General features: G+C 50.2%; 1 protein-coding gene across 2 annotated transcripts; it reads right to left on the reverse strand.

The window, feature by feature from the left end:
• Positions 1–39: 39 nt before the first annotated feature.
• On the reverse strand, positions 40–20,929 carry znf106a (zinc finger protein 106a). 2 transcript variants are annotated; one of them, XM_086181760.1, is made up of 22 exons: positions 20,794–20,929; positions 17,803–17,885; positions 17,440–17,501; positions 14,778–14,969; positions 11,369–13,213; positions 10,807–11,269; positions 10,651–10,720; positions 10,277–10,431; positions 9,539–9,599; positions 9,142–9,399; positions 8,163–8,922; positions 7,691–7,728; positions 3,681–3,826; positions 3,462–3,596; positions 3,194–3,310; positions 2,701–2,892; positions 2,525–2,587; positions 2,305–2,424; positions 1,843–1,914; positions 1,677–1,748; positions 1,450–1,596; positions 40–1,369 (listed from the first exon to the last, which is right to left on the reverse strand). In XM_086181760.1, exons 2-22 carry the CDS (start codon positions 17,881–17,883, stop codon positions 1,313–1,315), a joined length of 5,106 nt encoding a protein of 1,701 aa, XP_086037886.1. In that variant the 5' UTR covers positions 17,884–17,885; positions 20,794–20,929; the 3' UTR covers positions 40–1,312. The 2 variants fall into 2 exon arrangements, with proteins under 2 accessions (XP_086037886.1, XP_086037885.1); XM_086181759.1 differs by having other exon boundaries at positions 9,142–9,402.

Genomic DNA, 20,929 nt, shown 5'->3' on the forward strand with positions numbered 1-20,929 from the left:
AATCAGCGTATAAATAAAAAATGGCCGACATGATGATGTTGCAATTTTTTTTTTATTATTAAATTTCTTTGATTGCACTTTTAAAAAACGTTAACAACTTTGATAACAAATGAAAAACTTGAAGAACCTCAGGAATGCCAAGGACGAGGGGAACCACGCGCTTTCCTCAGGCTTCAGGTGAGTTCGGAAGAAATGGAGGACGTGAACTACGAGTCGGAACCACAGCGAGTCGGAACCACAGCGAGTCGGAACCACAGCGAGTTCACACAAGAGTCAGCTGGTCGAGCAAAGTTAAAACTGGCAGATTATCTTTTTTTAAAAAGTGGCTTCGTGTGACCTACTTGTCTAGTTTGAGGGGGCGGGGCCGAGGTATGGCATGGGACGCTTCCATCGAACACCTCCTCTACACTTCCTTCACCTCCACACTTGTTTGGAAAACTGTCTTCACCCGAGAGCTCCGGTGACTCCTCAACACCCCAGATATAAAGTAAAGTTGGAAGTCGTGTCATAAAAACAGCACAGTCGAAAAACTCACACGGATAAACGTTCACATGTAGGACGACGCACGTCTGGATTCTGTCACTGCAAATGTTAAATGTCAAATAGCCAAATCTCACCACACTGCACCCAAATCCTTCCACATCGCCGCCTTTTATCAGAGCAACAAAAAAAAGACTTCTAAGAAAACAAATAATTCAGAGTTTTATCAAACCAAAATTAACAATCACACTCAGACCTGAAAACAGTCTGAGGTCTAACCAAATCTTTACATCACTCATCAGACAATGCTGAGCGTAATAACAATGAAATAAAATTAAAGTTGCTCAAAAAGACACGTCACAACCGCACGTCACAACTATAAAAACATGTCTTCACCATGCCATCGCGAGCCTGGAACCCACCTGGAGAACTACGCTGGTTTTGGTTGCAGATTCAACAGAAAGCACACGATTCCCCCTCGTCCCGCCCACGCTGAGGTTTCTTCAGTAAAAAGGTGTTTTTGTCTTTGACTTTGGTCAGAGAACGGAGGAAGAGCAGAGAAGATCGGACAGAAAGAGAGAGGAAGGCGTGTGTCAACGTTCAGAAACACAAACAAAACAACACCGCCAGCGACTGTCCTCCCGTCTCTGTGACATGGTTGGATTCCAACACGGAACAGTGAGGATGGAGTCATCAGCCCACACTCAGCACGCACGAGCACGGCCGAGTTAGTGGGTCCAGAAATAGATGCCCCCCCCAATATGGGAGGTTGACAGGGGAGGGGAGGGGGAGGGGGAGGGGCTCAGGCAGGAAGCGTCGTTCCCAGCAGCCCTCACGGCTCCAGGTCAGCCTCCTCCTCAGCGTGTTTCTGCATGTGCAGCAGCATCCCCTGGAACACGCCCATAACACACCTGTTAACACGCAAGCACACAAGCAGCAGCGGCCATGTTGACACGAGGACACTCCTACCTGCTTGTTGCTGCTGCGAGTGCAGAACGACTCTTCACAGTCTTTCCAGCGGCACCTGAGCGTCTGGAAGTTGGAGCCGGTGTGATCGTTGATCAGGTGCTGCTGCAGGTGCTCCATCACCCCGAGCACCATGGGACAGCCGAGCCACTGTTGACAGAACGCCGTTAACCACCGGACACACACGCGCTCGGGTATACCAAGTGACCACATTGGCGTTCATCTCTTACCCAGCAGCGATAGTTCTGCATCAGGTTCAGCTTGATGGCCTGCACACTGCCGTCATAACAGCCCGTGTAGATCTGAACAGTGGACACACACGCCTCTGTATTATCCAGCTGTCAGAGCCTCATTTCTTTTGTGCGGCGCTGCAGTAAACATCAACACCACACTCACCATGTTCTTGTGGGTGGTCATACATGTGACCATGTCCTGGTGCCCCCCGTAGACCTGCAGCTGCTCACGAGTCTGTGGACGTATAAAAACACCTTCTGTCTCATCAGGATCCAAAAACATCTGAGTCCATGTCGGCATTAACCAGCATGCAATGAACTCTGGGTAATAATGAGCCAAGTCAACAACCACGGACTGAACCACGATGACTCAAGGTGCAGGTGTAAGTAACGATGTCAACCAACTTTCCTGGTTTTAAGTTTTTCTCAACACTTTCTCCAGTTCAATCAACTGATTACCAATAAAGTTGCAGGTGAATTTTTTGATGATTAATCAACAAAGTGTTGCTGTTTAAGAGAAGATTGCTTGCCTCCCCTCGGGATAAATAAGAACCTCTAAATTGATCGGAAACTTGGAACTGAGAGTCCTGGCACTTTAAATCACTGCAGGTTAAAGGTCACAGACCTGGAGGTCGTAGACGCGGACCAGTTTATCCAGGCAGGCTGTCACCATCACCTTCCCCAGGACGGTCACCACGGTAACAGCGTGACTGTGGCCCTTATAGACCCTCAGCAGCTCTCCAGTCTGGGAGTTAGAGAACACAGGGATGAACGCACACATTCGACTCAACAGGTGAGTTTGTTGTGACTTGTAAAGACGTGAATCGGGGTTCCTGCTGACTCACGTGGATGTTGTGAGCGTAGACGCACTGATCACTGGAGCCACTGAACACCAGATCGTTCACAACCTGAGGGAGAACAAACGGTGAGACAGTCAGGAAACTCACTGCCAAATATAAAAGAGACTGACACTATAACAGCTGAGTTCGGTGCCAGAGAAAGGTCAGAGGTCGCCGTGTACCTTCATGCACAGCACCGTTTTGGTGTGTCCCTCCAGAGTGCGCAGCAGGAGTCCGTTCTTGGCGTCTCTCACGCTGATGGTGCTGTCAAAGGAGCCCACCAGCAGAATCCTGCGGGACCCCTCCTGAGATGACGCCAGGCAGCTGACGGCCCGCGGGCCGTGGCACTCGAACACGTCCGTCTGCTTGTTCGTCTGGAGCAGCAGGGAGTAAAGGAGGAGTGAGACCAGCGCTGAGAGCTCCACAGCTCAGGGTGCTGTGTGCTCTTGATGGGCGAAGCAGGTTTCCTCAGGTTTTCTTGACGCAGTTCTGAACTCACCTTTGTGACTTTCAGACCATTTTGGTTTCAAATAAATCCTCCGATGGAGGTTTTCAATGTGGTTGCTACGGTTACGGTTAGAGACACACGAACGCATCGGCTGATATTCGCCTCGCTGCCAAACATCAGACATCAAGAACCCGATCTATCTTTCGCTCCACACTCTCATCGCTCACCTTGAGGTTAAAGGTCACCACGGTGCCGTTAGCCAGACCGGCGTACAGACTCTTCCAGCGGCTGTGGAGGCAGAGGACCCGGTCCGACAGGCAGAACTGCTGCTCCAGTTCTTGAGTCTACGGACAGGAAGGCATGAAGATGACAGCTGACGAGACTGATAACGTTAGCATGGTCACGCACGTTCAAATAAAATCAATACTGCATGGGAACAAATGGCGAACAGAGGAATTGATGACTTGAGGAGACTAAAGGGAACCTGTGTGTTACCTTGAGACTGTAGCAGCGGATGGTCTGGTCGCTTGACCCTGAGTAGAGGCGGTGGTGCAGGCAGGGGGCGGCAGACACCAGCAGACAGCTCACCTTAGAGCTGTGACCCTCAAACACAGCCACGCATCTACGGCTCTGAAACCAAAACCACATGAGACACGTGACTGACAAATTCTGATGACGTCCAGGCGGCGGCTGAGCTCTGTCACCAATACCCACCACCAGGTCGAAGGCTTTGACGGTGCGGTCTCCCGAGCACGTGTACAGCAGCTCGTTGTGGATCTGCATGGCGTTCACCGCCTCCTGGTGGCCCTCGAACGCTCCCTCAGTGGGAATATCATCCTCAAAGTGGCCGGATGAGGAACCTGGGAACACACACACACACACACACACACACACACACACACACACACACACACACCAAGAATGTCTGATAACTCAACTCAAAGTGCACTTTTGCCATCTTTGAGGTCAGGGGTCTCTCCAGGTTAAAATCTATTTCATGTAAATCCTCACGGCCCAAATTAGCACAACTAAATGCGTCAGATGGCCTGAGTGTAGTCGTAGCTCCATCTTGTGGTCACAGGTCGTAGAACGAGAGTTCTGTATGTAACTATGGTTCTATGAATCCTGAATGACCGCCAGAGGGCAGTGCTTAAAGCACTGAATGTTCCCTTCGCACATGCGCAATCCGAGTATGAATACCAACAATGTCAACTGTGACCCCCGGATGACCCGGGAGAGGCAATATCTTCCAGTGTCATCAGGGGCTCTGTTCCTACAGAGTCTTCTCGTGACAATGCGAGGACTCTGAGTGACAGAACGCTCTGGCGGTCATTTGGGATTCATAGTACCGTAGTTACATTCTGAACTCTCGTTCTATTTCATCCCGGCTGACCGCCAGAGGGCGGTGCTTAAAGCACTGAATGACCAATACCAGCACAGTCACGAGGAATCCCCAGTACACACTTCATCGGGTGGACTCGCAGGACTCCGGTAGGAGAATTGTACTCGGGATGGGGAGTGGCTACATTCACCCTGTAGAACCTTGTAAAGGTGGTAGACGATGCCCATGAAGCGGCAGCACATACAGACTCCAGGGGCACTCCTCTCAGGGCAGCCCATGAGGTTGAAACACTCCTGGTGGCATGGCACCTCACATCAGATGGCGGGGGGCGGTCATTCGCCTCATACGCGTGTCGTATGATCTCCACTATCCAGTGGGAGACCCGCTGCTTTGAGAGAACACAACCAATGTTTGGGACCCCGTGGCACACAAAGAGCTGGTCTGAACACCGGATGCTTGCGGTAGCTGCAACATATAGTGAAAGGGCCCGCACGGGGCAAAACAATTCCAGCCTGACCCCCCCTCCCCCTGGCGGAGGGTCAAACCCTGCGAGTCTCACAGGAAGGTTGAGCTGTGGGCCGGACAGCACCTTTGGGAGAAAAGCCACGTTCGGCCACAATGTGACCCCTGAGCCATCCGAATTCCATCTCAGGCACGAGGGACTCACTGACAGTGCCTGTAGCTCACTAACACGCTTTGCAGAGACAACTGCTAGCAGAAAAGCAGTCTTATATGACAGCCACTTGAGCCCTGCCTGCTGTAAGGGTTCAAAGGGGGGTTGGCACAAGGCATCCAGCACAACAGGCAAGTCCCATGCTGGAGCCTGTGTGACTCTTGGGGGGCATAGCCTACGAGCCCCCCTCAGGAAGAGTGACACCAGGCTATGACTTCCCACTGTGCCATTCTCAACCCTGCTGTGTCGACAAGATATTGCCGCCACATATACCTTTAACGTGGAGGCAGAGCGGCCCCCCTCCAAGAGGGACTGTAGAAACTCAAGAATAATTTGGACAGAGCAATGCACTGATCCTCACCGCGGCTTGCGCACCATGCACAGCTTCCACCTGTTTCCATACTGCAACCGGGTGGATGGTGCTCTTGGATTCAGGATAGTCTGCTTGACATGATCAGTACACCCACCTAGCTCGGGCCCTCCAGCGGCCAGACCCACACCTGCAGGCATTGAGTATTGGGATGCCAGATTTGCCCTCCCAGTTGAGATGGAAGATCTTTCCTGACAGGGAGGCGCCATGGCGTGCCGCAACAGAGCTTGTGGAGCAGAGGAAACCACGTCCATGCTTGCCAGAAGGGGGCCACCAGCAGTATCTTGTGACCCTCCTGAAGTACCCTGTGAAGTACTGACCGAATCAGAGGGAGTGGTGGAAAAGCATACAGCAGATCCTCTGGCCAAGGGTGCGCCAGCACATCCAGACCCAGAGGGCTGGTCGACTCTGTGAGAGAGAACCAGAGGGGACAGTGGGTAGAGTCTTCAGAGGCAAAAAGATCGACTCCTGCCCTGCCGAAGAGGTCACAGATTGTGTGCACCACCTCTGGGTGGAGACGCCACTCCCCCGGTGGTGGTTTTTGGCGGGAGAGGAGGTCTGCCAGCTGATTCTGCTCTCCTGGTACGTACATTGCCCGCAGGCAGCTCAGATGGGGGGCCGCCCATGTGAGGAGGCCCTGGGACACCTGCAGCAGCCGTGCAGATTTGGTGCCTCCCTGATGGTTGATATGGTAGACGGCTGAGGTGTTGTCTGACCGCAACAGTATGTGCTTCACTTTTAGGTGTGACAGGAAGTGCCTGAGGGCAAAATGCACTGCTCGCAGCTCCAGCACATTGATGTGTTCTGGGCGGTCTCGCACAAACCACCTTCCCTGCGCTGTCCTGCTCTGCCACACTGCACCCCAACCCATGGGGCAGGCATCTGTGGTGACAACCTCTCTCCGGGACGGGATGGAGCCCATAGGGACGCCACTGGACAAATAAGCCCTGTCCCGCCACTGAGCCAGGGAGAGAAGACAGTGCCGTGACACCCTGAGCTTCAGGTGTCTGTGCCGCTTGGCATTGAGGTGGAAGCTGTTCAGCCACCTCTGCAAACAGCGCAGCGACAACAAGCCCAAGGGAACAACAGCAGAGGCCGACGTGAGCTTTCCCAAAAGACGTAGAAAGGTGACGTAGGGCAGTAACTGCCCCTGCGGAAGAGGGTGAGAAGCTGTAGGATATCGTCCACATAATGAGGGGAGGGGCAGGCCCTCATAGCTCTTGTGTCCAGTGCCACACCAATGAAGATTATGGTCTCACTCAAAGAGCTCTGAGCCGAGGACAGGGAGCCAGGGTCTGAGGCTTGAGAGGCCCTGTCCCCATCTTCGTCCTGGAAGTGAGAGGCCGAAGCTGCCAGAGAGATAACGTCATCTTCTGGATCCAACACAGGCATTGGTGGGGCGGATTCCCTTGGGGCCTCCAGAGGGGCATCAGAGCTACCAGCTCGCAGAAGGGACCTCATCTCAGCCAACTCCGCAGACAGTCGACTTACCTCAGAAGAAAGCCTACGTCCTGATTTAGCCCTCTTCCTGGAGGGTGCAGCAGCAGCAGACTCAACCCTGCGTTTTGCACGCGGGAGCACGCTGACTTCACCGCCAGTGACCGCAACTTACACAGCCATAAGTAAAGGTACTTAGCGAACACCGCTGCTAACTCAAGCAAGCTAATCACAGCTGTTGGGGGGAGGGAGCGAGCACGCTGCCTACACCAACAACTGTTGACACAAAGTAAGCAGGGCGCTAGTTACCGTGAGATGCTGGAAAACAAACCAAAGACAGACAGCCGTCGCAGCCCTTGGAAGGCGAGCTTCGCTGCTACGACCAACACAGTCACAGGGCGTCCAGCGACGGTACCGAGGACAAATGTAGACTAAAGAAATCAGGGTCTTATAAGTTTAGAAGAGCGGTTAGCCGATGCTACCAGATGCATACAGACTGCACGCGAGAAGACAAAAATCAACAGAACCCCTGATGACACCAGAAGATATTGCCTCTCCCGGGTCATTCGGGGGTCACAGGTGACATTGTTGGTATTCATACTCGGATTGCGCATGCGTGAAGGGAACATTCAGTGCTTTCAGCACCGCCCTCTGGTGGTCAGCAGGGATGAAATAGAACTGACATCAGAACGACACTGTTGTCTTCACCTGATCTACAGCTACATCAGCTGCAGAAGGTGTGAGTTGTCTAGCACCACCTAGTGGCAGCAGGAAGTGATGGTTGCACCACAGTGCAGCATCAGTGGCTCTACAGAGCAGGAGTGGAGGTGCAGCAACAGGCCCCTCCCTGAGTCGAACTCTCCCAGCGTCAGGCAAGTCATCAAGTCTGGTTGGAAAGTTACCTGGTGGAGCCTTGGTGAGACCTGGAGGTGCAGCTTCACTGTGGGGAGGAAAAGGAGACAAAAGGTCACGATGGCACGTTTGGTCCCGAGGTTTAGCTGAGAACCACGTGAGCCGACACAGACCGGCGAGCACAGAGCCACCGAGCCTCCAGTCTCTCACAACCGTTACTGGATCTTAATGTTTTCTCTGCAACCTCATTGAGTTTCTTCTCTCAAAGGTTCGTCACAACCCTGGAAACATTTAACATGCAAAGAGATGCTCATGTGATTTTGTTGCTCTGAATAAATGACAGTGTGTGAGAGAGTGGGCATCAACAGCCTGAGCTGACGATTTGGTGACTCTTCACAGGTGAAAACAGGGAACTCGGAGAACCTCCTGATGTTGGCAAGTTCTTGTGAGACTGCTTTTCTGTGCTGAACAATAATTAATCAAACTTCATTGCGCTGGTACACAGAATCAGGTTGAACTCACCTCTCAGACGATTTACACACTTCCATGTCACTCGTGGAGGTGACTTCGTAGCAGGCCAGGCTCTGTGGCTCCAGCCCCGAGGAGTCCGGGACCTGGACCAGAGCAGAGACCTCCATGCTTTCTTCTGAATCTAAAATCCCAACCAGCTCGACAGGATCTTCAGCCAGGCCTCCCGTCTGTTTGTGAGGCTCTGCTTCAGGTCTGATGGCGGTGAACACGACCCCCGGGGGGTCTTTGCTCTCCTCCATGTTCACATCTCCGTCTCTGGACAGACTTGAGGTACTGACCACAGAGCCGCTGCTGGGTCTCCTGCGGGGTCGTAGCCACCGCGGCTTGGAGGCTTCCGCATCCAGCTCAGTGTCGCTGCTTTCGGGCGGCTCAGTCCCTTGAGCCTTTTTCAACACCTTCCTCTTCTTCAGCTTCCTCACTCGCTTCCCGCTCCTCAGCTCAGAGGGAGAAGCTGGCATGTTCAGCACGGAGGTGGCCGAGGGGGGCTCGAAGGACTGTGCACCTGAGCAATCGGCAGGACTCCCCACCTCAGAGCCCCTCCTGCTGGCTAACAGTAGCTTTGTGGAGAGTTTGGAGTCGGGCGAAGGAGCTAAGAAGCTGCGTGTAGCCTGAATGGCCTTCTCAGTCGTTTCGACCAGCACAGACAAGCTCTCCTTGCAGTCGACAGACTCCCTGGAGCTCTCAGGCTCTCTGTGGGCCTGATAGGACTCAGGCTGTCTGTCAGGAGAGAGCTGGAAGTCCAGGCTCGTCTCTGCAAGAGATTCAGACGCAAGGAATCAACCAGGGTGAGGAATGAAAGACTGAAAGCCCATTTTCTCAGAAGTACTCAGTGTTAAGAGGCTCTGTGGTGTTTTATTGCTTATGTGATATGTTTCAAAACTTCTACAACAGATAAATAAGAGACTAAAGAGGAAACACTCTTTACTGGTCTGGCGCTGATCCTTGGTTAGCGGCGATTGATCAATTTTACCTGGCGGGGAGGCTTCAACAGGAGCGAGGGTCGTGTTCTCCACCACGGGGTCAGAACTGACTTGAACAGGGGACTGGGGCTCCTCCTTGATAGCTAGAGACATGAAGGAGATGCTGGAGGACGGAGGGGAGGGACGCTGGACAGCCGGACTAGGACTCGGACTAGAGGCAGCAGGGACGTCTGGAACATGTGGCTCAGCTTCTACTGGGTCCATCTTCTCCTCTTTCAGTTGGACCTGGGGTGCAACCTCCAAACTACCTGCTTTAAAGCAAAACACAACAAAAGGATCAGAACAAAACTCTGGCCCAGGCGAACAACGTGCTCCATTATCATCATCATGGACTTTGTGTGCAGTTTTCACACAACAACTCGTTTCCTGAGCCGGAGATGTCGCTACCTTGCATCCCTTTCAATAACTCGATGCGTTTACTTCGTAGTGAGCTCATCTCGGTGGTGATCTGAAAACATACACACAACATGGCAGCAATGAGGAAGGGTAGATTACTGCTGAGCGGGTAAGATTAGGATGCTGGTCACTGATCCATCAAACTGCTGAATTCAACCAGGAGAGGAGGACTTCAACGTTACAGGTCCTACATCAGTAGTGACTAGTGAGCCAGGAGGGTTTGAGATCAGTCCATATCTTCATGATTCTTGCCAGAGGAGAAAGAAGACATTCAAGATTGAGTTTGTTTGTTTTCTTACTCGGTTTAAATTGCAAGATTCCCCCTTTGGGAAGTTCTCAGCATCTCTGTAAATATGACATCAAGCACTGCAGAAAAAATATGTGTATCTGGACGTACGATGATATCAGTTATGGATTTGCAGATAATAGAAATGATTGACTTCCAGGTTCTGCCCTGAACTTGAACGGCCACTTCCTTCCTCCTTTCCAGAGAGGCTGATAGCTGGGTAATAATGCTGCTAATCTGCTGGAGAGCGAAAGGCTCAAAAACACATAATTATTATTATCATAATGAGGCGGCAGGACAGGAAACAAATACTGGCTAATCTCAGCAAACTGCAGACGTCTGCTTCTCCTTCCCAAGGCCCTCAGGCATCTGACCAGCAGACATGTTCAGTTTCCGCACAATCACTAGAAAATAGAAGAGATTTTATGGCTGTTTAAACCCACCTGCTGTTTTACCACCATGAAGCGCTGCACCTCCATGTAGGCGGCCTGCAGTGCGGCGCGGGCCTGGATCAGGCTGGCGTCCACCGTCTGCAGGGAGCGACTCAGCTCTTCCTCCCTCAGAGACACAGCCAGCAGCTGGTCGATGTGTGAATGCTCTGTGGAGACGGAAACATCAGCCGCTAAACTTCCTCGATCAGAACCTTCATTTCACTTTTACAGCATCAAGATCTTTCCTTTGTCCTGGTGAATGCAGGTAAACAAACAAGGTTCCAGTAACAGGGGCTCATCTTCCTCTGCTTACAACCCAGATTCACTTCTACAAAAAAAAATCACCTCAAAAATCATTTTGACATTTTTCACATTTAGATTCTGACCTCTTTTGGATTTCACCTTTCTTCTTTTGTTATCATGTTCCAGGCCAGAGGCCTCTGGGCTTAGAACATCCTAGAAGACAGAAACAGATGGTCAAAAATGTTTAACTGCAAAATACCAGAAGTATTATTCATGTTGCCATGGTTTCCTTGACTCACCCGGGCTGCTCTTCGCCTCTTCCCCGTACCCTGACCATCCAACTGCTCTGCTCCTGAGCTGCTGTCCCCGAGCACCGAGTCAGGACACTGGACAGTCTGCGCCGTCTCTGACATCACCTTGGCTGGCTGCTCTTGGAGTTGAGCCACACACAGACCCAGCATCTGCTCCACCTCTTTCTCGCAGTGATCATCTTTGTCTTTGGCAAAGATGGATTTGGGAGAAATGGAGGACCTCCGCTGATCTAATCTGAGGCCATCTCTTTGTTCCGTCTCCTTTGACACATGCGATGGAAAGAGTGCGGCTGCAGGAGCAACGCTGCTCTCTGACAAGGAGCGTTTGCGGGACCCAGCAGAGGCAGGAATGTCCACCAGAGAGTCCCAGTGGAAACCCTCAAGCAGAGGAATGTCGTCCTCCTCCTGGCTCTGGTCCTCCTGTTCGTATGGTACCATCTCTATCCCAAATCTGGAGGCAGACAGGACATAGAGGAGCAATTACAAAAAAAACTTGGAAAGGATGTCACAGTATACACAAAGAAAAAAACAACTTGATGAAGCATTTCACCTTGGCATGCCCTTTCCTTTTTCTTGCTTCTTCCTGACCTCCTGATAGACCTGATCCCAGTTCACCGTACGCCGAGACCCAGAAGAGCTGATGAGCTGGCGCACAGTCGGTTTGAGCCCTGAATCCTTTTCTGAGTCACTTCTCCGCGACTCGCTCAGGTTACGCACCCGTCTGGCAATGTTCAGATTGGGCTCGTGGCCACCTGATTTATTCTTAGAGCCGATGTGTTTAGTCAGGTCCCGTTTTAACGCAGATGGCAAGTCAAGTTTGGACAGACATGATGCCGAGGCCGTCTGTGCTTCATCGCTCCTGGAGGCGTCGCTCTCTGAACCGGGTCTTCCTTCCACAGCCGACAGGGCCTCATCTGGGGCCACGGGGTAAGTTTCCTTGTCCAAACTCTTGGTGATCTCCTGGCGCTCCCTGCTGGAGGCTGCAGGCTCAGAACTCTCCACGGTGGAGGTGCTAACGTGCAGTGACTGGAGAAACTGACAGTTTGAAAATGGCAATGCAAGCTTTTCTTTCCCTTCTTTGTTCGACTCAGGTAACACTGGTTGAGCTGAGTTCTGTCGACAGGTGTTTTCTTTGTTGACGCCAGTCTGACTCTGGGCGTGATTGTCCAGCTGCTCCTCCACCAGCCTGCTGCTGCTGCAACTATCCAGAGAGCCTCTCTTCTCTGACTGGACGTCCTTCTTGAACGTGTCAGGGAGCTTCTGTCCTTGCTTTGACAGCAGTGGCGCTGCAGGAGCCTTGATCCCACTTTTCTTTGTGCTTGACTTTGGTTGCAGATGCACCTGACTGGAAGCTTTACTGTGTTGAGTTCCAATGTTGAGAGCAGGAAGTGAGGACAGCTTCTTGCCTTCAGGCAGCAATGGCTTACTTGACTTCTGACTGGACGAGCTGGATGAGGAGATCTCGTAGCCATCTTTCTGAGCGCTGCTGCTTCTACTCCCACTGCTACTCCTGTCTCTGGGGTTGGGCTTGGGGTTCTTCTTAAGCTTCCCTCTCTCTTCCACTGTTTTCCCACTGGAGGTAAACTGCCCTGTTTTCTGCTCTGATCTCGAGGGCCTGCTTAAGGCACTTGCCTCTGAGGCTTTTTCCTGCCTCTGGGTTTGGGGCACTGATGAGTTTGATGAGGTATCCTTGTGGGGTACAGAATCAAAACCCTTGGTGACAGGATAGGGGGACCAGCGACAGGATTTCTCCAGTTTGGGGTTGCTCCCAAAGGTCTTAGAGCTCTTGCTGCTGTTGTGGTCACATTCATTATTTAGTTTTTCCCTGGTGTGAGGCCCACTGCCCTCATTTCCTGTATTCTGTGACGGTTTAACAGGATTGATATTCAAATGAGGTGGAGGTGGATACATCTGAGGAGTCCCCAGGTGGCTCAGCGGCCAGTTCCTTTGTGGGAACTGGGAAATATTGTTTCTGCCATAGATCCCATTACTGCTGCCTCCGTTGCTGAGCCAGGGCAGGCGGCCTTGAGGACTGCCATAAAATGCACCCTGATCCCACTGCTTGTTGCCCCAACATTCCTGTGTGTGAAAGCTTCTGGCATGCAAGTCTCCGGATGCCCATCTCTGGAAGTTGGGCGGGGCCGAAGCGTGCCAGGTGGCGCTCTTTTTACCGCTGTGCCAGGGTCTTGTGTCCACTGTTTTGGCACAATGTTGATTGCCCCTGTACCAAGAATTGTGCTGACTGGTTCTATTAAACGCCTGTGATGAGGGCTGCCAGCCACGCTCCATCTGGAAACGTTCCTTTGCATCCTTTAGCCTTTGCTGAAACTCTTCCTTTTTCCTTCGTTCCTCTTTTTCTTTCGCCAGTTTAGCAGCAGCAGCCTCTTTCTCCTTTCTAGAAGCAAAAAGAGAGATACTGATGTATACAAATAGGCTGCAGGAATGTATGACATTAACATGCAGGTATTCAGGGATGTAGAAATCAGAGACCTGACTTCAAAAATCACATCAGAAATACAACAGGAAGCTTGTGGGGAGGAAGGTAAACGTGAGAGCTGCATCCATGATTGGATATGGAAACAAACCATCATCCTTTATAAAAACACCAACTGCGACTTCACATCTCTCTTGGGTGTGATTATTATCACCTGATGTCAAACTTGGGTCCCCAGTGTGACCTGTAGCAACAACGTGCAAATGGACTGGACCTGGCAGCGGACCAGCTGACGGCTGAGCACCAGCTCTGCCTTCAAGAAGTCCCAGCACGACACGACAGCTCCAGTCGAGCTTTCCTCTTAAAGGGAATCTATTCTTACTTCCTCATCATCTGTTGTAAAATATGGCGGTGAGTCTTGTTGCCAAAACTGAAACAAGGTTCCACATTAAAGGACGGTAAAAGATAAACAAGACTTTTTGGAACCTTGACTTACGAAAATCTACAATAGCAGAGCTGCGAAGTTGATCAATGGATCTCTTTTTATGAAATGAAGGAACGGTCCTGTGAATTATTCCTGAGTTTAGAGCACCTCACCGTTTGAGGCAAGGTTTTTTTCATTTGTGTCCCCACAACCTGTGGAAGCTTTGAGGCAGCTGGGAGGTGAACTGTGCGAGAGCAGTCGTGCTTATTTTAGGCCACAGTCCTGACATATGACCCTCGCCGCCACTCAAAGAGCAGCAGCAGCTAAAAGGATCCCGGAGGCTGTAGATGGCTCATGTGACCACAAGCAAGCTTATAAGTGTTTTCCTGCTTTTACAAACGGGGTGAAACCATAAAATATTAAGAAACACAGATTAGGACTGAAGAAAATTCAAAGAAACTCCTCTCAAATTGTCAAAACTAGGATTATTTCTAACAGGCTGCAGTCTAACAGCCAAGTGTGCTGATGACAAATGGGGGACAACCACTGAGCAAACTGACATTCAGACTTTAAGCAAAACTAAAATGACGGAGGTAAAAGTTTTCAGCTGTTCACTGTTAAAGCAGGACTGGAACTTCTGCTGAGCAAAGGCAGCAGTGGCCTCTGCTAATAAAAGTGGGAATTAAAGGGCGCTGGTGCGCATCATTCTGTTGATACCTGAGCGGCGAGGCTGCCACGCTGCTCTAACCACACCATGCTCACAGGAGATGATGCCTCAGAGAAAACGACAGTGGAAGTGCTGTCACATGAGGTGGACTTTGACTGTCCTGTGCTGTCTCCTGCCATGCCGCTGTGTTTTTCTCACAGTCCAGATGCCATCAAAATGCTATTAATCTTGTTTTTTATACAAGTAAAATGTTGTTTTCACATCTCAGTAACAGCGAGCAAGGATGAGAATGTCTCAACCCAATGATGAAAAGAACAATGAACCCATTTCTTATACAGCACATTTTCTTCTTGAGTAAAAGCTTCAGCTTCCACCACACATATCTACATATAACAGTGGTACATCAGTGGTATTCAAGAGCATCGCGGTCTTACCGCATCTGTTCCTTTCTCTTCTCAATCAGGTCCACCAAAGCCTGGTCAAAGTAGTCCTCGTCCTGGTTGTTCCTAGTGTTCTTTTCCGCAGCCTCCACATTCTGCTTGTGTGTGGGACTGGAGATGTGACCGGCGTAGTCAGTCAGGCTCACCACCGTTACCTTGCATACTCGGCACTCGTGTCCGCAGTCCCTGGGGAGGAGAGGCGACAGCGGGCGTTCAATGGTTCCTTCAGGCATTCTTCTTCTGTCGTCTGGTTGGGTTTTCCTGCCTGCAGAGCCTGCAAAAATGCACTCTGGCTCTGCTGTCTGTTACTTCAAAGTCTCGATGAAATCAGGAGAGGAGAATACTCAACAATCCTTAAAAAACAACATGTCCAAATTCTCTATCCATCACGGATCAGGAGGTAACTAACTTAGAATTTTCTCTTGTTAATAAAATAAAAGTAAAATGTGTATCTTCCTGATCGTATGTTTCTCTTCTTCAGCAGAGCATAGGTGACAGGTGAGCACAGGAGCAACCACGGTACCCGGGCAGCATGCTAATCTAGCAACCACAGCCAGCCGTGCAGCACAGCGCTGGGACGCGTGGAGGGGGGAGAGGCACGGTGCCCTCAGCCTACTGCGCTGTCATGATGGTGTCCGCTGCACTCTGAGACAACGTCTGAGACCAATGCCTGTATTTGACTTCACACTCGCGTCCAAGAGCCAGCACCCAGCCCCCCACCAGCCCCGCATGCGTTATTAAATCCGGCCTCTAAATCTAACTGACCAATCCCCATCGAAGCCCGTGTAACTGTAGCCTGCAGCTGCTCACGGCCCCCACCTCAAAACCTCTCCCAAGTATGTCACGTAGTGACCCTGATGGGGCCAGAGAGCTGCTGGATCATCCTCAGTTCCCTTTTCAAATCTGTGTCATCGGTCTGCCATTCTCTAACCTCTCACACCGTCGGCCATCAAGTTTGATCTTGACCTGCATTTATCGAGTGCAATGAAACCTGATCAATAACACAAATTCATTCTGCACGACTGCAAACTGTAAATTAGCACCGACCAACAAAACCTGGGCCAAGTGGTTCTCAAGGCTGGATCTTGATCGGAATTGGCCAGATTCCCAGGATGAGAGCGTGCTTCTTATTTTTGTGCTGATGAGCCTGATGCACAACTGGACCCACAACAACAGCGCCCAAGGGGACAGAGCAGCAGAAGGGCTCTGACATCACCCAGGTTCCACTCCAATCAATGTTAAAACAAGCAGAACAACAAAAACCAAAAACAGACAACAGATCAATAAATTCTTTCAACATCCACCATCCATGAAGGCACCATATCTTCGGTGTTATGTGGAAACTTTGGCACAGTGATTGAGTTACCTGCTTGTTCGTGGGTCTCTTGGGGCTGATATGACACACAGAAGGACACGCCAACCGTTTGGGAAATGCGCTTATTGATCATGTTTAGTGCCAGACAAGCAGCTGACGGCTTCCTCTGCTGCCTCACTGCGAGCGTCACCGCAGCTAAGCTAACTAGCGCTCAGCCATCTGGTGGAGGTGTGGAGCTCAGTAATGCACCAGAGGAAAGAAGCGTCACTCTCTGCTCATCTGGCACTAAAAAGTGAATGACAATAAGTTTATTTATTCATTTACTGACAAAAATTCCCAAGAAGTTGGGAAAAATGTGCCTATTTTTGTTTGAAACTTGCAGCTTTCAGTTGGATGATTTCTATAAAAAGAGCCAGTACTGGTGGCCCAGTGTGTACTTTTCTGATTCATGGCTGTTAGGGTTACGTCCAGTAAAAGCAATCGATATTTCATTCAAAACAAAAACACATCATCAGGACTTGATCCAATGAGAGAGCTGAAGCATTGTTATTCACTGTTTTCCCTTTTCTTCACCGCTGTATTATCAACAGTTTTACTAATTTATCCAACCATGATGGAGGAAGAGATGCACTTTTCTACAAGTTCACATACCATCCCAGTAACTTACTTGGCACCACAGTCAGATTTCCCAACTGTGCCACATACTTGAAGTAATCTGCATGGGAGTCACAAGATAGCCAGTTGCCTTCTATCGGTCATGCCTGTTGTTCCAGAGAGGATGTGTCTAAATATATAAGCAACAGTTCGGACAGCTGCCTCTATATCTACTGGCCCAATAACCGTGAGGAGCACGTGCCTGCGCGCACACGTGCGGCGTGACCCAATTACACGGGAACAAAAGCCCTCTACCATGTTAAACTCTTTATATGAGCTCTAGCATAGAATATGTTACAGAAGGAGCGACCGTCTCTGCAGAATATCAGTCTGCAGGTTTCCAGTTGAGAGACAGACACGGGGGGGGGGGGGGCAGCTAACATTGGAACAATAAAGTCCCAGAGTGCATTTGTACAATTTAGGTTTTTTGTCTGCGAAGAAACGCTTTAAGACCTCGAGACTTCAGCTACGTCCTCGTGTCATGTTGCTTCCCGCTTGCTGATTAAACACGTTAGCCTCAAATCTAGCAACAAATTCAGCTCAGGCTATCTAAAGGCAGCCTTACTTAATAAGGGGGACCAGCCATTATCCCAGGGGGACCAACTATTCACGGCTACGAGTTGAGACGGCCTGCGACAGGAACCATGTGAGGCATCGGGTTAGGGAACCTTAGGAGGAGCCACTCACCGGCCTCGCAGCTTCTCCAGCTCACGGTGGTGCAGCATACTTCTCATGTGCTCGTCCATCTCCTGCAAACACACATTCCAGACAAAGCTTTTTTAATGTTAAACAACGTATTGGAGAGATTTCAAGTTTCCATCTGATGCTGCTTATTGTGCTTTACATGTGTGAGGCAAGGAGACCAGCTAATGGAGACAGTTACAGAAGAGTACTGACGAGTGCAACAGAACATGTGACCGCGCCATACGGATTACTGGTCGACCCAAAACGACCTGAGCAATTCTTCTGTTCCTGCCGTCTACGATCTTGATTTGAATGAAATTAAAACACAAATTATTTAACAATGAATCATTTTTGTGGCTGAATTACCTGCTTGGTGACATGGACAGTTTCACACAGGATGCACTTTCTGTCTCTCGCCATTTTGACTGCAGGTGGAGATCCGCCCATAACTGTTGATGAAGATGATATAAAATGACTCAAAGCTTAAGAACAAAGAACATCCTGGTTTAGAAACAGTTTGATTCCACATTAATTGAATAGCAGGCATCAAAAATAATGACGCAGATGGAATTGTGTCAGCATGAGGGTGGAGGGAGCTCGAGTTCTCTCAAGAACCCCACCCAACTACTCAACAACAGGACTCGGTGTCGCAGCCAAATGTCAGAACACAGTTCAACCTGGACACTGGTCTAATTCCAGCCTGCTGATAGAGCTGCAGCTCTCAGCGCCTGCAGCTGCAGCTCCCAGCCCCTGCAGCTCCCAGCCCCTGCAGCTCGCAGCTCCCAGCCCCTGCAGCTGCAGCTCCCAGCCCCTGCAGCTACCAGCGCCTGCAGCTGCAGCTCCCAGCACCTGCAGCTCCCAGCCCCTGCAGCTCGCAGCTCCCAGCCCCTGCAGCTGCAGCTCCCAGCCCCTGCAGCTACCAGCGCCTGCAACTCCCAGCGCCTGCAGCTCCCAGCGCCTGCAGCTCCCAGCCCCTGCAGCTCCCAGCCCCTGCAACTCCCAGCGCCTGCAGCTCCCAGCCCCTGCAGCTGCAGCTCCCAGCCCCTGCAGCTGCAGCTCCCAGCCCCTGCAGCTACCAGCGCCTGCAGCTCCCAGCCCCTGCAGCTCCCAGCACCTGCCCTGGCAGCACTTCAACAAGATACAGCTGACAAGCTGGAGACCCGGATCCAGATGAATAAAACGTTCAGAGAAGAGTTTGAAAGGTGACGTCATCTTCTGAAACCACAATGAAAAGCCTGACAGCTGTGAGACCTGATCTGTAGGACAGGATACAGGACAGGATACAGGATTCTGAGGGCTGATGCACATCACGTTATCAATCACCTGCCAGAATATGTGATGGAGGATGATTGACAGTTTATTATAAACATAGTCATGTGACATCACATACTCTAATATCCAGAGCTTGACTGTGAGTGGGCCGTGACCGTGAGAGTGCCGTGAGTGGGCCAATGGCAGCTGATGCGTGTACCAGTACTAGGGAACAAAAACTGATCCCAATAATCCTCCAGATGAAGTCACCAAAAACACATGACAGAGTTCCATAATGGAAGCAGTAGATTTAAAAGTTCAAAAATTAATTTTAGTGAAATAATGAAGTTCACTGGGAATTTAGTAAATCAACTTAATTACCTCAAGCTTCTCTTTCTGAAATATGTTCCATAAAAAAGTCTTCTTATCAGACGTATAGACAGAAGCTGATGAGATACACGTGTCCATGACAGGCCGATATCCTGATGTCATCAGACTTGAAAAGTAAAAACGCTGATGTTAAAAACAGAGGACACCCGTTTGTAGGTTCCTCCCGTTTCCTGCTGCTAGTGGTTGACGTTAGAGTGACCCCCTGCAGGCGTCCTCTGGTACAGAATCCTGCTACGTCAGGGAGGCTGGTGACTGACACACGGAGGCGATGAACGGTTGCAGACATTGTTAAACCTTCTAATGCAGCAGCACCAACCCTAACATGAGGCTGCCTGGACATCAGCAGGTGCTGAGCAATTTATGACTTCATTTTAAGTACATTTACTTCACTCTGAAAGCCCTGAAATCTAACAATGTCATTAATAGCTCCTAAAACTTTCATTCTTTGGATGAACATGAACATGTCCCAGCAGGCTGTGCCCATCGGTGACATCATCCAATCACAGCGCTTCCTCTGAAAAATTAAAAAGCATCAAATTTTATAGGCTTTTTTTTTTTGAGAGACAGTATCTAAATACTTTTTCTGGAACATTTCAAACTAAAAGATGCAGATGCCTATAATATGAAAAATGACACATATCTAACTCCATGACGCGCCAAACCAGTTATCAGTCAGTCTATAGTTCGTCTATGTAACTTCCTAAAGATTGAGGAGCAGGCAGCTATCATTTCTACAGGAGCCAAATCTATTCTGATCTCTCAACTTTACTTCCATCTTGGTGAGTGACAAACCTGTGAACAGCAAAGTTTATAATAGAATTATGTGCTGGTGATTTTATACCTTCACAATAAACCCATTCTAATCTCTTTCACCCCCCAGCACCAGAGGCAGCTATTTCTGAGTCTGGGTCTGGGTCATATTACCCCGCAGGAGGATCCCTGGGGGGCAGAAGCCAGGAGGACCATGTCACTCCCGGTCGTAATATTAGCCTGAGCCCGGGGGGTGATAAAGGGTTGTATCATCAAAGTGTTTCATCCATCCTAACTTTTCTGCAACTCTCATTCGTAAACTTGACCCGCTTTGGTCCCTGCGGACTAAAGGATGAAGGACTCTGAAACTCCTGCAACACGTTGTTGGACTCCTGGCGATGATGGAGGGACACAACAGCAAGCAAACAGTCCACAGCGGCAGGGATGTTCTCTTGCTAACTGCTAGCTGTTTGGTGAGGGACTGGAATGTTTTACTTGCAACGTTTAGCGTTTACACCTGACGCCACCGTACAAACACAGTCAGTCCAATAGCAACAGGAAGTCTTCATCACCAGGTCGTACACATGTGTGCATGATTGTAACTGATTTAATACACCAGCGGGATGATCCGCCTTCAGTTTGTTTGTTGTTAGCCTAACTGTAGCTAGCTAGTGGACTAACCCTTGTTGTTAGCGACAGAAAGCCTGTCGTCCTGTTAATTTAGGACGGGAATCCAGCCCAAGCTCACCACCTAAAGGCACGGACCACGAACTGATGATATTGAATGAAAATTATGGGAGAAACAACTCTTAAATTGACTCGAGGCATTAGCGAAGGTTAGCTAGCAAGCGAGCAGCCAGATGCTAGCTAACGTACGATTACAGGAATAACTAATTGCGTAACCGTGACAGTACAGCCCAAACAAAATTTCCAGACATTGCAAACTGAGACATGAGTGTTTGCTACCTTTAGAACATCCGTGTGTGTGAGAGACTACAGCATTTTCTCATCCATCGCTCAAGCTAACAACTGCCTCGCCCCCAAAACTGGACTACAAGTGGAGCTGCGTTCAGGAGCGTGGCTGCCCGGGAGAAAGGAGCAC

The sequence above is a fragment of the Aulostomus chinensis genome, chromosome 17 (genome assembly GCF_037954235.1).
Source record: "Aulostomus chinensis isolate RoL2024-O1b breed Wild chromosome 17, RoL_Achi_v1.0, whole genome shotgun sequence".
Classification (NCBI taxonomy): domain Eukaryota; kingdom Metazoa; phylum Chordata; class Actinopteri; order Syngnathiformes; family Aulostomidae; genus Aulostomus; species Aulostomus chinensis.